Below are 19,943 nucleotides of genomic sequence, written 5' to 3'. Positions count from 1 at the left end.
TTACAACTGTTCGTTTTATCTTTCTGGATCTTTCCCGTTCCATAATTCAGAACTGTAAAATATAGAGTGAAAGAGTGAGATTTCATTACCACTGAAGTCTGTGGAAGAAGTGAATTGCCTGGATTGAAAAAGATCAGATCATGAGTCAGATATTAGAAAAACAAGACTTTCTGTTATGTGAACCAAATTTACTAAGGCTTACTTTCTGTGAAATGTAATGCAACTGCACAGTAATTCATGGAACAGTAAATCCCATATAGTTCCTACTTAGATTTACAATAATAATTGTGTGGGCAGGGAAAATCTGGGAAATCTGTTTTACTGTATTAAGAAATGGGACATGATCAGACAAGGAATTTTGGGGAAAGAGGGTAGGATCTGTCAAAAGCACGAGTTTTTCAAAACAAACACTTATCTGGAAACATTGATTTCAAGAACCTTCTCAGTTTGAGGGTGGGTTAATTGGGGAAAAGGAAAGGTAAAAGGAAAGGAAGATGAATGCTCACATCAAAGGGGCATGATGGTGGAGATACGGAGGAGGCAGGTTCATGTTTCTCTTTACCTGGTTCAGTAATACTTCAGGGTAATATCCTCAGTGACAACTTCACACAGTGTGTGATAGACCGTACAAGAAAGAGACCTCCCTTTCCTCTGCTTGTGGACTGAGAGCTCTGTTTCAGTTTAGGAGGAGAGAGGTTGTTTTTGTTTCATTGGTCTTTGTTTTGCTTTGGGGGGTCTGGGGTTGTTCTGTTTCACTATTTTTGTGGGAAATGTTAATCTTGAATAGCTCCTCTTTAAATCCAACTTGAGCTATTCTGGGCTGATGTCTGCAGTAGTTGCAGACTACGCTTTCTGTTTCCGTCTTCCATAAATACTTTTCTGACTACTCAGTTCCGAAGTAGATGACACACTTTTGCTTTAAACAGCTGAAATGTAAAGTCTGAAATAGTCACCTGCTCACATGGTAACTTTCTTTCTGAGATCGTTTCAATAGGTTGCTTAGCTTGCTTTCCAAAGAGGAACAAATATTGAATTTTCCAGTTTCTCCATATTTCAAAATTAAAAAGAGATGCCAGTGCCATAGACAAAAATGTGCCATTCTCACTGGGATGTTTTTTAACCTCTCGAGTTCCTTAGAAACTGATGTGCATATGTTCAGCAAATGGACACTGGTATAGCTTTAAAAAGATGTGTTCACTGAACATCTGTCCTCATTAATGGAAATATCATTCATTTCACAACTGCTTATCCTCCTGAAGTGGAAGGTCATGGAAAGCTGAAAAAAATATATATATATTACATTGTCACATTACTGCGTGACTTCAGAAAATTGAGACTTGCAGCAAATTTTACTCCATTACTTAAATGTAAACTGTGGTGTTGTGCCAGAGCAAGATACTGTCAGAGTTGTTAGATACATTTATTGTAGAGCTATCAAAACAGATATGTTTTTAGACATGTCTCTTTGTCAGTAAACTGAGACTTTAGACATCACCAGGATTTAGTGCATTTGTAAACACTATGTATGTTTCTGAGGCTACAGAGCACCAGGAGAAAAAATGGGCTGGTAGAGATGACTGTGGCTAAAGATCAAATCTATTGTTGGGCAGCCTGGATCAGATTTTTGGTCTTGATCTGCTGTTTGTGATTAGTATATCTGATGCTGTTTCTTAGTAGTTTGGGTTCAAAATGGAAAGAAAAGCTACAGTATAGAATCAGTGGAAGATACTCAGAATCTGTCAGTTGTTCAGAGGAAAACACATGCAGTGATTGTAGATGCAAGCCCTCTCAAGTAGCATGGGCAGCTGCATTGGCTGAACCTTTAACAGAGTCTTCACCAGAGGTCAGGCTGTCAGGGTTTTTCTCTGTTGACTTCAAAATTTGCTGATCCTGGAGACTTACTTTACAGGAACATAGTTCACTAAGTAGGTGACCCTGGTTTTACAGTGTCAGATCCAGTTTTGCAAATAAACCTAGCAAAGTGGTACCCTCATAGTAGAAGCACTGTACTAGGCAGTATGTGTTTAGGAACAAGTCCAAGGGTTTTATCTTAAGCCTTTTTCATCCCTGCTGTTTGTGTATTTCTTTAGCAGTTGTCTTAAAACCTGTGAAAATACCAGTACTTATCATGCTTGAGTAATGCTTGAAAGTTCCTGTGAGTATGAGTTCATCTGGCCTTAGTGTAGCTGTTGAGTGTGCTTTCCTGGTGTTCCGGTTTTATTCAGCATGGACTAAGAAAGACTAAACAGACATTTGAAGCATTGCCAAGGTTGGCACTTGCAAGTGATAGATTAACATGTACTTACCCTTCTGCACACTTGACTAAGAGAAAGCGTGTGGAGGACCGAGTGCTGCTCAGTTACTGAATTAACCTCCAGTGAGGTATTTTAGGTATTAAATGTGCTCTTAAGAGAAAACTGCAAAAGATCACTCTATAAATGCAGCTTTATTTCAGCACACCTCGAGTCATATATAGACTTTATTCACAATGGAATTTGTTAGAGCTGTCAATGAGTAGCACAGAACAGATAGCCACAGAAGAAGTGATGCTGACCTACCTCAGCTCTTAGAGACAAATTACACATTAGTGCCTGGCAAAAGTTTCCTCTTCTGCTGACGGCTTCTGGCAAGTAGAACTGTGTATACACATTCTGTGTGAACATCATGTCTTGCTTAGCACACCTGGTGCATTACCAGTAAGTCAGAGCTTCTAAAAGTGCTCTTTGACATTCCCGAAGACGAGTTTAGAACCAGTTACTGTCTAGCCTCCTCAAAATCTCCTTGATGCTTATTCTGTTGATAAACTGGTTAACAAATGTGACAATTTTTCTTTTTCAGATGCAGTATTCACAAATGGGCAGGGAATCGACTATTTATTTGTTGGGAACATAGTTTATACTGTAAGTTTATGTATCCAAGACATTTTTGAATGGTCATTTTTTTATACTGTCAGAGAATTATGTAAATCAGAAGAAAGTTTAAACGAAGTCATACCTATGTTGTGAGGCTGATTTTTGACCCACGTTCATTTTCTTACACAGTATCTCCTGTCCTTCCACCACCCCGGCTGCAAAGGCTCCAAAAGGCGGGTTGGTACCTAGATGGTACTTCCATTTTTAGGTGTTAAAAGGGAGATTGGGCTGTGAGCATTTCCAGATTTGAGAGTGCTGATACTGAAGCTGTCTTTTGTCTTTTCCCCTTGCAGTATGTTGTAGTTACTGTTTGCCTGAAAGCTGGCTTGGAAACAACTGCATGGACTAGAGTAAGTATTCTTGATTAGCTTTTATTTTATTAGCATGCATTTTTCTCTGATTAGCATTAGTACAGAAAAGTAGTAATAAAAATCATTTGAGGCTGCAGTAATTTAATTGCATCTTGTATTTAAGGACAGACTAAGTTCCATAACCACAGGAGAGAAGAATGAATGCATTCCAAAGACATGTTAAAAAAGGAGCATCCTGTCAGAAGTAGGAAGAGTAGACAGCTAAAAGTATTTTGCCAACATTCTGAAAATTTAGAAACAGGTGGTAGAAATTTAGCAAGAAATTGCTTAAGAGCAACATCTTTTTACTCCGTAGCTCCTTTAAAAATTAATGCAATAGTGAATGATGTCTGCCCACAGATACACAAATGGGTTTTGGGAAATACTTTGAAGTTAGTAAAAAGCAATGGTGACATCACACTGGTTGAGAATGTTTGTTTGGAAACTTTCAGTAATAAATAAGGGATGTTTGTCAAACACTTGTGTTGATTCCTAGATTTTAGTAATTTACTTGCAGTGAGTGAGTGCTCTGTTATTGGTAGGTGTCAGAATCTGCCAGGGCAGTGACCTCGAAAGAATAAGGGTGGTAGGAGGGTTCCTGTGTTGATGGAGCTCCAGCACTTTTCTTCCTTTGTCTAAACCTCATGAAAACACAAATACTGTGATGCTGGTGGAGTCCCTGTTTCTCCACACCCATATGAGGTGCCTTATGGAAATCTAGTTTTCAGCATGTTCTAAGACATAGTGCCCTCGAGACCAAGCTGTTTTGAGGAGCCCCATATTCTATCAGTTTTCTGTAGGGACTTGGCTAAATCTCATAACCTCATTGCTCCTATTAGTTGTAAAATGTTTCCTTTCGTTCCTCGCAGAGGAATTGTTAGATTAATGAGCTGATGTCTGCTCTGAATTTTAAAGATGAAATACTATCTGTATGGGTTATTTAATTATTAGGGAAATGCTAATGCTTTCTGCCTCATTCACTTATCAGAAAAATAAAACCTTTTTTTTTGTTGTTGCTTAGGCGCAGTTTTTTTGTTGTATACCAACATTTTAAAATGCAAAAGTAGTTAGAAACAAATTAATCCCCTATGCACTGAAAGATGACTTATTCAAATCTGCAGTGGAGGCATATGAGCCTGTTTAGATCCTGTTACATTTGACTTATTTGATGCTTTCTCCTCTCTCCCCTTTCCTGAGTAAATGATGTCTTTTCAGTCACCTGGGAATAATAATGATTCCCCCTTTCCTAACTTTATTTAAAAGATATCACAATGTTTAGTAGATCTCAATGTTCTTGAACAGTCACATTTTATACTGGAAGTTATTGTTCTATGCAGAAAAATGTTTGTATTTATAATCAATTTTTTCTATATATGCTGTAATTCCTGTCCCATTGCTTGGACCAAGTGATTCTCATAATCTTGGAATCTGATATTACAATTATTATTTCAGCTGCGAGTGAATCAACAAACAAAGAATCTTTAGGTTACTTGAAGAGTATTAAATGTTTGACATTGAGTTAAGCCTCTTCTCCGTCATCAGCTGGATTGGTTACATGCAATTTGTTCTTCAGGCTGAGAGGGACACTGCCACTTGGGAGACGTGTTGGGTTCAGCTGAAAGCTTTAAATAGGAAACACAGATTCAGTGTTGCAGAGATACCCAGTAGGCTGTGTAGAAAGAAAGGCTTTGGTAAAAGCAGTAACATGACAAAAAATAAAATCCACCTATTAGAGCAACTTTATGTTCAGGATGCCTGTATATAACAGTGCAGCAGGCTTTTCTAAAACACAGCTTTCTTCGATGCTTTACCATGATGTTTAACCCCCTTCAGATAAATTGGATGCACAGGAAAGACACAGTGTAGGGTTTTTTAATGTATGAGCACTTGATTTCTTTTTTTGCCATTTAACACATCTGACAAACTTGCCTCTGCTTTGCACATGAGTTCTTCAGCAGTAAAAGATAGATCAGTGGAAAGCGATGGGTGCAGAGCTTGGTGGGGTTAGTGTTTAAGAAATGTTTTCAAGTAGGAAAAGGAGGGGTCTTTCAAAAAGCAGATCTTTTAAAGGTAGAGCACTAATGCAAATAAATACAAACCTGGTATTTGTGAGGGGAGGCATGTGGCAAGAGATGATTGGAACAGTCTTGAGAAGATGATGAAAACAAAATGAGCAAAGACTTTGCTAAGCTGGCAGGAGCCAGGTGAAGAATTTTAGAACTCAAGAACTGTCCTGGCAACAGAACGGAAAGAACAGAGCCGAAATATTTCACTAGCGTTAGGACAGTACGAATAGGAATACATTTTTGAATGGTTTCCCTGCTTACTTTTATCTTTTCAGCTTTTAATTGTAAAACCTGTAGGAGTCTGCACTTTAGAAGTGTCAGTCCAAGCCATCCTGGGTCTTGTGTCCACTTCTTTGGAGGGAAGGCTGTGGCTTAGAGGAAGGTGTCATCTACTTTCAGGAGAGCAGGGCTGGTGCTGTTCTCCTGCCACCACTTGGGACTGGCTTCTTTAAGAGGTCTCATAGGACTCTTTTTGGATGAGCTGAATACCACAGTTAACTTGCTGTGGCTGGGCTTTATTCTGGTCAGAATATTGGCATGAAATGTCCCTTATTTTCAGAAGAGCAAGCAAACCAAGTGAACTAAATTGCCCCAACTTCCCCCAAGTTCAAAAAACATAATCTCCTAGTCTCTTAGTTTTATTCACCTCAAAACTGGATCTGAATTACCAGTTGTGAAACAAATAAATAGAGAAGTCTGAAAACAAACCTTCCTGCCCACAACGTCTCTCCTGGAAGGAGCCCACTCCATGGCCTGCTCACTTGTCCAGCCACCTTAAGGGATGAAGAAAACTCTGACTCTGAGGGTACCTGGAAGAACATTCTTTCCTTCACCTCTGAAGTTTTGCTGTATGAATGCTTCTACTGTATGCCAGCTCCAGTTGCTTAGAGCTATCTGCCAGTCTGCTTTGGTGCTGAAGGCTCCCTGCTTGTTTGTTTTCTCTACCAGAGAAGCTCGAGAAAGCTCTTCTTTCTGAAGATGCTGAGTACTTACACTGAAGGAGCAGTCTTCCCCATCCAGAAGTTTTGGTCTCACAGTGGGCAGAATGCAATACCTACCATTTAGGGCTTTGATTCTCAGACACCCTGTTTGAAAAAGAAAAAAAAAAACAAGTCAACAAATACAGTCATCAAATATAAAGTATAAAACTGAGAACTAAACAAACATACTGCGAGTCCACTACAGCCCCCAGTGAATGAATTCATTGCCATGTTCCTAAGGCCGTATCTATGTAGTAATTAAGATTTATGCAGGTACTTCTCTGAGTTGGAGCCAAAGTCATCAGCCGCAGGAGTTGATGGCATCCGAAAGAGCTGGAGCCAGCAGTGAGCTCAGTTGCGTGTTACAACCAGAATTACTGATTCCATCCACTGCACTGTAAAAATAAAACAGTTTAAATCATCTTGAATAGCAAAGTAGTTTTGGGTGTGTGGGAGAAATGACTTTCCTTAATGCAACTGAAATGAACTATGTGCTGGACATGTTCTTGGTTACTTTGATACTGCTTTTATTTACTCTTAGTCTGCAGATTAAAGAATCAGTAAAGATGTAAATCGTATTGCAAATCTGTAAATCACTTAGAACACTTTTAAAGCAGTAAAGGAAAGCTAATCAGTAGTTGTTGATGATTTAAGTGATGGTGTATCACACAACACTGAACCTTCTTCAGTGAAAGTTGTGTGGTGCACATGGATGTATGCATATGCTCTGACATGAAGGATTTGTCAGTATGAACTTTAACCTGTGCCTTTGAAAAATTCTACCTTGATGTATGTGTTGAACCTGGCATGTGTACAATGGGAACCAGGAGCTAGATGAGAGAAATCAGAGCTCTAAGGAAAATCTGATGAGTTTTTGGAGCTCCAAGTAAGACAGATTGGCTGGGAAGACTGACTGCCTGCCCTGTTGTGAGGCAGAGATTAAAGAGGAGGCTGTTTTATGCTGTTTAAACAACCTGTGCAACTGGCCTGAGACCAAGGGCAGTAGACGGGCCGGAGTGATGCTGAAAGAGACCTGACCAGAAAAATAACTGTGCTGAGGTGGCCAGGGAAGTGCACTGTACTGACTGTCCTCTCCCTGCTCCTTGACAGTTCAGTCACCTGGCCGTCTGGGGAAGCATGCTGCTCTGGCTCGTCTTCTTCGGAGTCTACTCGGCCATCTGGCCCACATTCCCCATCGCACCCGACATGCTGGGGCAGGTCAGTATGAAGGCTTGGTAGCACAGCAGTGCTTGGCTGCTTCCCTGCCTCAGCCAGCACATGCACTAGAGGCTTGTAAAGGATTGTCTACTACTAAGAGCACTTGTACTTAACATTTTTTAAAGCTCTGTGCATTCATCTAGTTTAATCTCCTCGTTAGAAGAGCTCTTTCTCCCTGAAGATGACATCATATGCAATCATAGGCACTGCAGAATCTTCATGGCAAGTCTCACTTCACTTGAATAGCGGTGAAATTTGCTCTTTGATTAATGCTTTCCTAGTTAGACTTCATCTTTTATAAAACTCCAGGTACAAATTTAGTTTTTGCTTTAGATTAATAGGTTTTTTTTCCATTATGGATTCTCTCTTCCACATATAAAATCTTTCCCTTTCCCCTGCATTTGTTCAGAGTGAATCGGAACTGACTTGAGAACAGCACGAGATGGTCAGAGGCAGAAGGGAAACTGACCTGTTAATGGTCCCTCTATAACACCAGTGGAATGTTGGATTTGTTCCTTCAGTGTCAGCTGAGTTCCAGGTGGTGAAATTTTTCCCCTTGGTGTCATTATTTCAACCTGTGGTGAGCACACTGAATCATGAGCCTGTAAAAGTCACTCAGAAGCCTTGTGAATATTTAAAATAGAGGGCTTCAAGGAACAATGAAGGATTTAAAAATATATGGTAAAAGAATTATCCTGCAGAGTGGACCTGTGTCAAATTGACCCATAAAGAGAGTTTTACATAAGAGTTGACCTTAAAGCAAGGATGCTGTGTATGATACAGAAAAAAAACCCAAAAAGCAACAAAGCTTTAGCAAAGAGTTGAAGTGTGTTAAACTGAGGTCATCCTTGTGTACTAGAAAATAGTAATTAAAATAATCCAAATTTGAAGAAACCAAATAGAGGTTTTTGAATTTATTCTCTCATTTATACTCAACAAGAGCAGCCTGGCATCATCGTGTTACTAACAGTATTGTATAATTGCTGATAAAGCACTGGGGATGATGGAGGCTGTTATAGGCATCTACAGACAGCTTTTTGCAACACATTTGACAGTGGACAGGCTGGGATCAGCAGGTAAGTGGCTGACAGACGAAACCTAACTTTTTTTAAAAGTTTTTCATGATGTTGTCTGTATGTTTCACAGTACATATAGAAACAGCAACTGTATCAGGCAGAAATTTAACTGATTATCATGTGGTTCCATTAACAGTTTGTCCTCCACAGCAGATTGTAGTGCTGCCATTAGTGCCTATCAGTCTTCTGGTACATGAATGATAAGGTGATAAGGGTCAGACTCTCAGCTTAACATTGCTTTTTTTTTTTCACGAACATTGATTACAGGTACCTAAACAAAAAGATTTACAGTAATAAAGTTTTGGTTTTGCTTGGATACTCTTTAAAAATATATTTTTTACATTAAACTTTGAATTGATTTTCTGTCATTATGACTCGAGAAGTGGTACTAATATATTGCAAAGTTTATATAGATATATGTTTAGGATATTATGTTTTAGATGCTATATTCTGATGGACTGTTGGATTTTCCTTGATGTTATAAAATCAAGGAAAGTTTTTAAGGTGAAAGGAACTTGCTTACCACTTGCATTAAGTTATACAAAGGCTTGTGAATAATCAGATGATGTCATAATACCAGCTTAAGGTGAAATGTGCTGCTAGGTTGCCTTGCTTCTTCCCAAACTTAAGGTATTCTTTGTTCCTGCTGTCCTTCTGCATTTGCAAGTAACCAAGATATCACAAAAGTAAAATGAGATGATGAAAAAAAATTCTTCGTCTTTTAAATATTTTTTGTATACATATTTCTTAAGTAAACTGAATTCCAGAAGCTGTTTGGTACTTACTTTATGCACTTACTCTATTCAAATGCAATAGCACTTTTCCAGGCCGCTGTTCTAACTACAGTACTCACCTGGCATCTGTGCCAGCCAGGACTTCGGGCCATAAGTGAAAGGCACTGGGTGTGAGAACACTTAATTCTGTCCATTCACCAAATGTCAGCATGGACCCTTGCAGATATTTAAGTATATGAAAAGATGTTTGGTTTCTGCTGGGATTTGTTGAACCATTTTTATAAAGTACTGCTTTCTTCTGGCCATTATATCTTGAGCATTTTCATAGAGAAAATATTACCTTTTTTTCCCTCCTGAAGGGCAAAGGGAAACAGCTTAGTTTTTTCTCTTCTGTCAAAGAGTCAGCATATTTCTTCATTCTCCACCATATAACTTCCTAATAGAATGCATGTAATGCAATAAAACAGATCTGTGGTAAGAATGTCAATAGTCCTCAGTAGAAGTTTTCCAGTCGTAAGACATCCAGTACTTTGGAAATAAACTCTGGTTGTTTTAGGGATACTTTTTCAGATACACAAATAATAGTTGCCTTTAGAAGGATCAGTAGAAATCATACAAGATGAGGTCATTTCTCTCATAGGTGGCTTTCCTGAATCCTTTTGTTTTTTGCTTCTTTTTATTTTATTTTATTTTGGAAGAGTTATCCTTGTATTTTCAGAGAACAGTGACCTGAGAACAGCCAGTCACTATTTTTCTCTTGTCTTTGAACCAGTATGCTTCCATAGGAGCAGACTGTTTTTGAATGAGCACTAGATGACATTTAGTACAACAGATAAATCCTTTCCCACCTTTCAGTGGATGTGCCTTATTCCTGCAGGTTGTTGGAAACACATGAATGGCTATTTTTTTTTTTAATTGCTGCCTAGTTTGATGTTTGTTAATGGAGAGGTGGGTGCTTTTTAAATCATCTTTGTTCTGAGCCAAGGGGCTTGCACCTCACCAGCTAGTGATATTTCATTAACCAGCACGTGAACCTGCCTTCGTGCAGTACTGGGCAATTTATTTCTTGTATGTGCTGTGGGGATTGGTGCCCCAAAGAGAACAGCGAGCACTAACATTGGTGCGTGCTTCTTGCATGCCTCATACAAGTGCATGTGTGAAATGCTGCCCGTGCTTTCTTGGATGTTTTTCTTCATGGGAATTGTGGTTTACTCTGGGTTTATGAGAGTAATGTTGCACTGCCTGTGATCAAAGACTGTATGTGAATATATCTACCCATGCACGTGCATAGGTACTTGGATCTGAAAGCATTTGTAATGTACATGTATGTAAGAAAAGGTACATATGAAAGTGATCAAGCTTTGACACTTGATCCAGACATTATCTGAGACAGAGAAGAACGAATCTCTTCCTTCCCCACCCCAAGGTAAAGGACTGTATTTTGAGTATTGTAAGGGAGGAGTGTTCCTCTCTGGTATTGGCTCTGGATGGAGCAAGGCTTGAGATGTGTTTTGCTGTCTATTTCCATACTGTAATGTAACAGTGTTTTGTGTTCACCTTTTGTTACCATTAATTAAATGTTTTCAGGGAAATTAGTATTACTCTTTCAGCCCTGAAGATAGAGGGGAAAAAAGTATGTTTTTTTAATCTGTTTTTGTGAGAGTCGTAGATTGTGGTTAATCCACAGTGCAAATTAGAAATGTCTAGTTTTTATATTTTTGCTTTGTGGTCGTAGCTCAGAACTGGGATTTTGAGTTTGGAACACATCTTAATGTCAGAGCAGCGTTCGTATGACCTCCCTCATGTGAGCCTTCCAGCCCTACCACAGGGGGGGGATTTTGCAGTTGGAGCTGCTGCACTTTCCGTTTTCTTTTGTACAACTGCTCTTGAAAATAAATGGTTGCACCATCAGCTCTGCTTCTGTGGAGGATAAGCAGATGAATGTTGGGAGCCACTCTAATGCTTTCCTAGCTCTAATCCTTTATGGAAGACTTTTTTTCTTCTTTCATTTTATTGTTTTGTTTTGTTTCCAGCTGAGTTGTCAAATTCTTGCTAGGTTATCTGATTGTTTACTTAGAGTTTAAGAAAGCTGTGCATCATTCTTGCCAGGCTGCTTTCTAAAAGATCCCAGCAGAGGAGGTGTCTGTTTGATATCATGTAATGTTTCAGTAATAGTACTTATTCAGTAGTGGTTCATCAAAGAAAACATCTTCCTCTCTTAGCAAAGCTTCCTATTCTTTTCTATTTATATGCCATTAGCATGCCAGATCCACCTTAGCTCTTGAGGTGGATATTTAACTTTGGAAGGTGATGTAGAGGATCTTACTCCGCGTGCACGGCTGGTTTTGCACTGACCTTTTGTCTGAAACTCTTAAATCTTGCTGATTGAGTTCTTGCCAAAGCCTGTGAGAAACCTGCATGGGAAGTCTTCAACAACACAAGACCAAGAAACAACAACAACAAAACGCTGGAGATTAGATGCTAATCATTTTTTCAACATAATAAACAGGTTTCACGTTACTCCCTTCTCATCTGTACCAAAATACTGACAGCTTAGCATACGTTTCCATGCCTTCCAGAATACTTCTGCCTTTTTTTTCCACACTTTTTTTTTCCAGAGGTTTAGGTTGTTTTCTCTTTGGCTTCTCGTATTTCCACAGTGTTTGGAGCTAGTTAGGAAATTGGCTGCTTTGATTGTGGTTTGTCTGCAATCAGTTGCACATTACATTGTGGTGTCCGTGTTTTGCTCTGTGGAAATTCTTCATCCAGCTGTTAGTCAGAAATCAGACTTGGTCTGCAAATTGAGGTTCTTAATGCCTGCTGATCATGTTTGTTTTTATTATTATGCACAGTGGTCTCCATGGCACTTGATGTGGTTTTGGAACTTTTCTGCCGTTTTGGACTAGGCTCGGAGTAGACAAATTAGGCTAATGAAGCATGCATATATTTTCAAGCATCTGTTGAAGGAGTGGATTTGCTGTTTTTATGATCCACACATGGCTTTCAGAAATGAATCTGTCATGTTCAGGTCCCTGGTGGTGTTCTGTATCGTACACTGAAAAGAGACGACAAAAAATGAGGTGGATGAAATAAATAGTTTTACTAACTTCTGAATGTGAAATCTGGGGATTAAACATGCTTACTTCCTGGAAGCTAACCCTACAAACATGCCACTTTACCTATTTGGCAACTCTGTGACAAATCTGTCCTAGGTATTTGTTAAAGGTATCCCTGAGTTCTTTCTCCTTTGAAGGTTATCTATGCAGTTGTGCCCAGTACTGTGTTGGCCTTTTCTTGTAGAGTCGTATGAAAATAGGGTTAAGCCATGGACATAAAAACTCACTGTGGTTCTGGAGCTGGCAGTGCATGTCAGGACAGTGAGCTGGCCTTGGATTTTCTCTTGGTTCTTCATGTGCGCATCTTCCCTTTGCGGTTTGTCCTGCTCAGCGGTGGCTAGTGGGATGGCGCATTAAATGGAAGAACAATAGGAAAGTGACTGTAGGTTTACTGCTACTCACAGACAGCATACACAGGCTGTCAGCTGCTTTTCCTTCAGTGTTGCGATGAAAGCTGGACACCGTCCATGCTGTCTGACCAATGTCTGTTTTGAGGTCGGGTAGCTTTAACAAGTTTAAACGTAACTCAGTAGCTTAAGCTGAAACGTAGTGCATACAAAGGACATTTACACTTATGCATAATTGGCAGATTAAACAGTTGTTTTTTTGTTTTGTTTTGTTTTGGAGCACAGTACCCAGGAACATGGAGTACAAACTCCTTCATTCAGGATAGAATTATAGTTCTGTGGTAATTGTCTGTGCTTCAAAGACTGCATCTTTTTTCAGTTTGGAGTACAAGGTTGCTCAATGATCTTCAAAATTTGCCCTAAATTGCTTTTTCGTGCACTTAAAAGTAGAAAAGTCCTGCTTCGTGCTCATAGGAAGATGTTTATAAGACATCCTATTCAATACTTTCTTAATTAGAAACATCTGGCTTTTAAATTTAAAAAAGCAGCTACTGTATTTTACCAGAGGCAGTGTACACTAGTATTAATTTCTACAAAAAGAAGTCTGTATTTTGAACCATGCTGACAAGCAAGGAAGGACTGAGAATGCGTGACTTGTCATAGCGGATCAGAGCATTTCTGATGTAGTCTGCATTCAGCATTAGAATGGAGTAAGAACGAACTGCTCTGCACTGTGGGTTTGACATTTAAGAGAGGGGTTTGTGCACATCTCTGTTTGAAAAAAGTAATGACAAAACCGACCCAACTTTACTTTTCATAGAATTGTAGAGCTCTAGAATATACTGACGAGAAAGGGGGCCACAAAGACTGTAGAGTAGTTGGAAGGGACCCCCACAAGCATCATCGGGTCTAACTTGTGGCTCCACACAGGACCAACCAAAAAATGTCTAAGGGGAAATGTTCAAGCACTTCTTAAACTCCAGTAGCTTGGGTCTGTAACCACGGCCCTGGGAAGCCTGTTCCAGTGCCTGACCACCCTCAGGTGAAGAATTGAGCTTTATAATAAACGTAGTGAAGCGCTGGAACAGGTTACCCAGAGAGGTGGTGGATGCCCCATCTATGGTGACATTCAGGGTCAGGCTGGATGGGGCTCTGAGCAGCCTGATCAAGCTCCAGATGTCCCTGTTCATTGTAGGAGAGTTGGACTAGATGACATTTAAGGGTCCCTTCTGGCTCACAAGAAGAATGTTGTGGGAGACCATGTCCAAGGCTCTACTGAAGTCCATTAGGTAGCATTGGTGGCTCTTCCCTTGTCCATTGATGCAGTTACACTGTCATAAAAGGCCACTAAGTTGGTCAGGCAACCATATAACTATATCCTAGACATGTTGTTCAGAAGGATACTATGAGAGCCAGTACCAAAAGCTTTGCTAAAACTCCAAATATTCGCATCTACTGTATTTCTTTGGTCAACTACATAGGTAGCCTTGTTGTGAAAAGAAGTTAGTTAAGCAGGGCTTTCCCTTCATGAACCTGTGATGGCTATGACCAATGACTGTGTTGTCTTTTAAGTGTTTTTCTACAGCTCCCAGAGTAATCTTTAATCCCAGAATAGTCTTTAATTACATAATTGTTATAACTGGGGACTAGCCAACCAGTCTTTATGTCTCAAAAAGTGCTTGGCCTCTTTGATACCTTTGGCCAATCAATTTTGTAGGCTAACAGTGGGCTACCTAAGAGATGCAGGGTGGGGAAAAGGGCAGTGCTAGAGTTTCATAGCCAAAAAATCTTTGTCTTTGCACAGATTCACTGTTCATCACTTCTGTCTGTGGTTGTCATATGTAGGAGCTAGTCACACTACAAGCCTAATGAAGGCATTTGTGATGGCATCAGTGACCTGTTCCTGCATGTAATTTGATGTCTTGGTGACCTGGTATTGATGAAGGTGGGTAGGAGAGAGAATATGAAAGTAGAGAGAGCAATGTGCTTCAGTTCCTATAATCACAAGGAAAAAGAAAGAAATATGGTGGGGTAGTTGCTCATGTAAGATAGTTTTTAAAAAATGCATTTAAAGTTCCCAGTAATTAAGTTGTAGCTACTTTATAACATAATATGAACATCAGATGGGATCTATTCCAGAGGGTGACTGTGTGTTGGAATTAGTGGTTTTATAGCTTGCTGCGGTCACACTTAAGTTGTTTTGTTTTCTGATGGATGCAGTGGAGCCCAGATAGCAGATATTTGGGGTTTTCTTGGGTTGTTATTTTCTCCTTCATTCTTTGGAGACAGGAGGGCTGTGTTACATTTTTCTTTGAATTTGCTATGATGTATAAAGTTTTTTTTTTTTTTTGTAGAGGAACTTAGTTTTGCTGAATTTGTGCTCTACATCCTGTGCTAGTTGAGTTGCATTTTTTTAAGAGCCAGGCATAACTATTTTCTATGGGAAAAATATTTCCAGATCACATTGAAACATACCTTTATTCCCTTTCCTCCCTACAGTATATGTTTCATGAGATAATTTTTTCCCAATTGTATCATGTCAAAATTTGATCCAAAAAGCCCTGAGGAGTGGAAATGATCTTGCTTATATTGTGCTAAGACTGACGTGGGTGCACAGGCTTTGGGAGCAGCAAACCTGAAGCAGCACAACCCTCCTGAGTGCCCCATGCATGGCTGTGGGTCAGACAAGGCAGTCTGTCCCCTACTGATTTCCTGTTCACTTGGCAGCCAGCGGCAACTCCGGTATCTTGTGCTACTCCTCTGCTGGGGAATGTGGTGAAGATAAAAAGCAGTTCTAATTCTGAGTGCTGTGAGTTTTGGGAGTGCTTTTGGATGTCTGTGGAGCAGGTCAGAGTGCACCTATTTGTCTTGTAGAGTGTAATTTACCAAATTTGTGTGTGTATCACTTGAGCTGGTATTTCTATGATAATAATCCCTTTCAGAAGGCCTAGGTAGGAGTCTATGGAAAATCGATGTTATAATGGTGGTGCTAAGCAGACATCCACATGCACTTCCAGAGGGTTATGTCTTCTCTAGCAATGTAATTGGATGGGATTAAAAGGAAGCAAGGATTTGGAATATTACAGGTGTTGTCTCTAACATCATGCCTGAAATGTGAAGGGCCTGCTTATGGTCTAGTGTGCTCCCATTCTTTGTAGCATAAAACCCAACAATGGCAGCCCTCAGAAGATTGATGTTGGGAATAGGGTTAGGGTTGGGTTAGGGTTAGGGTTAGAACCACTGTTAAGAACTGCAGTCTCCTGCTAAACATACTGGAGGGAGCACAGATCTGGACTTACAGCCCTTTTGCAGTATGACTGAAGGCAGTTTGGTGCTTACTGTTGAGTGCAGCAGGTCACTGATTGCATAGAAACCTGAAGCAGGTTTGCAGGGTCAGTAATGTTGTCACATACATGCACACATAGACACACACACAAAAGTCAAGTGTAAACATCCTTCATCTATAGGAAACAGTGTATTTTGGATGATGCTGAGAGAGAGCAGGATCTAGTACAGCTGTTGAACTGTGGAATATATGTTAAAATAAACCCCGGATAACTTCATTTGTTTTCAGTATAACAGGAAACACAAATTCATGGTGTCAGTATTTCTTGTTTCTGTGGAAACACTTCTTGCCACCATGCTGTCCCTGTTTAACAGCTGTGAGGTGTCAGTTCATTCCAAAGAAATGGCTCCAGGACAATGTTGTATGTAAACTTGCTTCCTTCATCTCATTCTCTAGAATGATGGCCTCATTTATGTTGAAATCTTCTGTTTGGAGCATGTAATGTTTTTCAGAAGGTTCCTAGGAAGGATGAAGATGAACACCTACCAGTCATCAGCTCCACCTGTCCATGGGGCACACTCAACTCTGAGCCAGGGAATTAGATTCCTCTCCAGAGGGAAGGCAAGGAATATAAGGGATTGAATGGAGAAATGTTGGTATTCAGAGTTTCCATCCTGTATTGAGTTTAATGTTTGCTGTTGTACAGGTGTGCAAAGTATGTGAGTGACTAGAAGTGGATGATGTGGTTTTTAGAGTGTAATTTTGAACTCTTGAAAAAGTGACTGCAAAAACTTTTTTTGAGCAGTAGTTTGAATAGGCATCTGTTTTGGTAAACATCTAAAGGGTTGCATTCTGGTGTTTCTTTCATTAGTCCCCATAGTTTCCATATCTTTGTAACTGGTTGCTTTCTGTGTTTTGTCCATTACTGTATGAACATACCGAAGAAGAGCTAAGTTTGATATTTCATTTCCACATGTGGAAGAAATATGCTTCTTATGAGGTTCTAAGAGTATTTCAGAGAGATGTACCAAAAAGGAGTATTTTCACCATAATTTCAGGGAAGCATGAAAAGTAACCACTTCAAGCTTTGCTTTAACAGAAGTTGCATTCAGGGAGGGCCTTTCCAAATTGTAGTGAAGTTTCTCTTCTGTAATGATATAGAAGTGAGAGGCAGTCATGGTGAATTTCTTTGACAGTACTGTGCAGTTATTTTTTCACTGTGCTTTGATAAAACTGTGAATGAATATCAAAACAAAAAGAAATCAAAAATAGTGAAGGGAGAAGTGAGTGTATGGAGTAACAAGTTGCACATCTGGGGAGGACAAGGGAGACTACGAAATATAGGGCTCTGTCAAGCTATTTTCCTTAGGTGCTTATAAAAAGTGCTGTTTTCATTTGGGTTGAGGCTAAATGTTATTGAAGCTGATGAGTCATTCAGAATATACATGAAGAACAAAGGAACTCCTAAAATAAAATACTGGTATCTCCACACAGACTGAAAGATGTATGAAAGGCAGCCCCAAAATCTAAAGTGGTTTCTGAAGTTCCAGTGACCACATCTAGGGACAAGTGTATTTGATGTCAACCATGCGCATAAAGAGGAAACTATTATTGAGGGATATGGAAATGGATGAGGGAGGACTGAGGGTTAACTTAAGTGAAAATATTGGCTGGATTTAGCTTTGGGACTGCGAAGAATAGCTGTGTTCTGGTTTTTGATGCTAAAAGTCAGAGAAACATGATGAACTCATTTCAAACAAGCAGAATTGTTTTAAAGCCATTTGTAGTCTCATCAGCTTCTCCTAATGAAAATGGTCTGTAAGGATTGAGATTTAGCCAACTGCTGGCTGTCATGGGCAGGACAAAGTAAATGACAGCCATTTAGTGAATGTGGATACTGGGATTTATTTCAGAACAAGGGAGATTAGTGGTGTTACTCAGATTGATTATTAATGATTATTTTCACTTGTTCCTGTCACAGCATTACGTTCTTTAGGTCTCACCTCCTCATCCCTGCAGGGAGGTTGCTGTTCACCTGGCAGGAAGCTGACACAGTTCCTGTTGTGCCACCACTCATGGTGTTATCCATCCTCAACATCAAGGTCCATGGCCATTCCTTGACCTTCACAGAATTGCAGAATGGCTTGGGTAGGAGCCCCCAGGTTATTTGCCACCTGTTAGCATTCACACTTGAAACTGTTTTCTGCAGTGAGATGCCAAGCAGTACGAGCATCTGATGTATATGAAGAGGGAGACATGCCTCAAAATCAGTCCTACTTTCTCCATTGAGAATAAATTTTTCAGGAGAAGCTTCTTGGCTGATTCTGTGAACTCCATTCCCGGCTTGCCAGCCTGCCTGTTCTGGGACTGTAGTGAGCAGCTGCTTCTCACACATCCAGTCTGTGATTTTAATGGGACTGCTTGAATAGTTTCTTTTTATGACAGCTGCAAACTCAGGTCCATTGAATTTGTCATTTCAACCCCAAGTCCTGGAATATGTTGATTTTTTGTTGAAATATTTTTAAGGATGTTAGGGAAGGAAAGTGCTCTCCAGAAATCAGTCTAAGTGGACAGACACAGCTTTGTGGAAGCTCCACAAGACATTAGTTGAAGGCTGAACATTGTGTGCCAACCTATTGTTTTTTCCTGTGGATCTGGGGTTGTTGCTGAAATGTTCTTGTGCACTATGTTTGTAGACTGTAAAATGTTGATACAGCAAACGTATTTATCATTACAAGTTTAGTTCCGTTTCTCCCATGCGCTTCTAGTAGACTTCTGTGACTTGTATTTTAAGGCTTTCAAGCATTGAGTACACACAGTATGTGAGATACCATGCTCATATGGGGTAGTAACAGAAGAGAGAATGCATGGCTTTGCTTGTCACAGGGGTCTATCTGTTAGGAGAAGTTTTTGTGTGTTTTATCTTTGATGTAGTGTGTACGAAATACTGCTCTGATCTATTTAGTGGAATATGTGGTGTGTCCATACAACATACATAGGCCTTGCTGACATTGACAGTACTTGTGCCATAGACAGGGGATTTCATATTGGAGGCTGGAAATGGACTGGAGCCCAGAAAGTTTGCTATATATGGTCCATGAGCTATGTACAGTGTACAGCTGTAGATAGGTTGTAGTATCGTCTGTAACAAGAGTCCTTCCCTGTCTTTTGTAACTGATCAGTTTGGCAGGTCATTGCTAAACTGACAAAGTTGGATTGAACAGTGCAGAAAAGTTCATGTTAACCTTCTAGATATTCATTAAGGAGATCCTGAGCTCCTCAGGAAGTAGGCTGTAAGCAGATCTGTTTAAATCTGTCGGCTCAAATGGTATCTACAATGTGTTTGCAGTTACAGTTTACACCAGAATCACTTTAGATGCTACTTTAAGAAAGGCTTACAAGAGTGGCTGTGAGAGAGAAAGAAATGTCAAGAGGGGCAAAGGGAAACAAGAGCTGTGGAGGACATTGCCTGAGTTAAATTATGCTCATTAATTCAATTTGAGGCAGGAATGTGTGTAAATAAACCCTGGCAGCTGCAGCAGCTCTCATTTCTGCAGGGCTTTGGCAGGAATGCAGGGGCCAATGGACATGAAATCCTGGTGCTCTTTTGAGAAATTGCAGGCAGACAGCTCTGTGGCTGGGAGAAAGAACAATCAAAGATTTACTGAGAAGACGTAATCACTTTAAGCAGACTTGAAGAGTGTGGAGTTTCAGACACACAGATTTGGAGGTAAAAACCAAGTTACTGAAAAACCATGGGGTTTACCTAATTCTCCTGGGCTAATGGCATTATTCATGTTGTGAGTGTCCAGCCTCAACATGGAGTATGAGAATTGTAGCTTCACCATTCAATATCTT

At 39.9% G+C, this 19,943-nt stretch overlaps 1 protein-coding gene across 1 annotated transcript in view; it reads left to right on the top strand.

The window, feature by feature from the left end:
* ATP8A2 (ATPase phospholipid transporting 8A2) overlaps positions 1-19,943 on the top strand; it is a 275,818-nt gene that overhangs the window by 173,848 nt on the left and 82,027 nt on the right. The window contains exons 30-32 of the mRNA XM_065730191.1: positions 2,839-2,900; positions 3,206-3,262; positions 7,419-7,526. Of these exons, the coding sequence (XP_065586263.1) occupies positions 2,839-2,900; positions 3,206-3,262; positions 7,419-7,526 (227 nt within the window). The remainder of the gene's footprint in view (positions 1-2,838; positions 2,901-3,205; positions 3,263-7,418; positions 7,527-19,943) is intronic.

This window comes from Cyrtonyx montezumae, unplaced genomic scaffold, assembly GCF_038088225.1.
Source record: "Cyrtonyx montezumae isolate F1298 unplaced genomic scaffold, pur_monq_1.0 scaffold_12, whole genome shotgun sequence".
In the NCBI taxonomy this organism is placed as follows: Eukaryota; Metazoa; Chordata; class Aves; order Galliformes; family Odontophoridae; genus Cyrtonyx; species Cyrtonyx montezumae.
The sequence above is the reverse complement of the archived record's forward strand: the minus strand, read 5'-3'. Positions and strand labels throughout refer to the sequence as shown.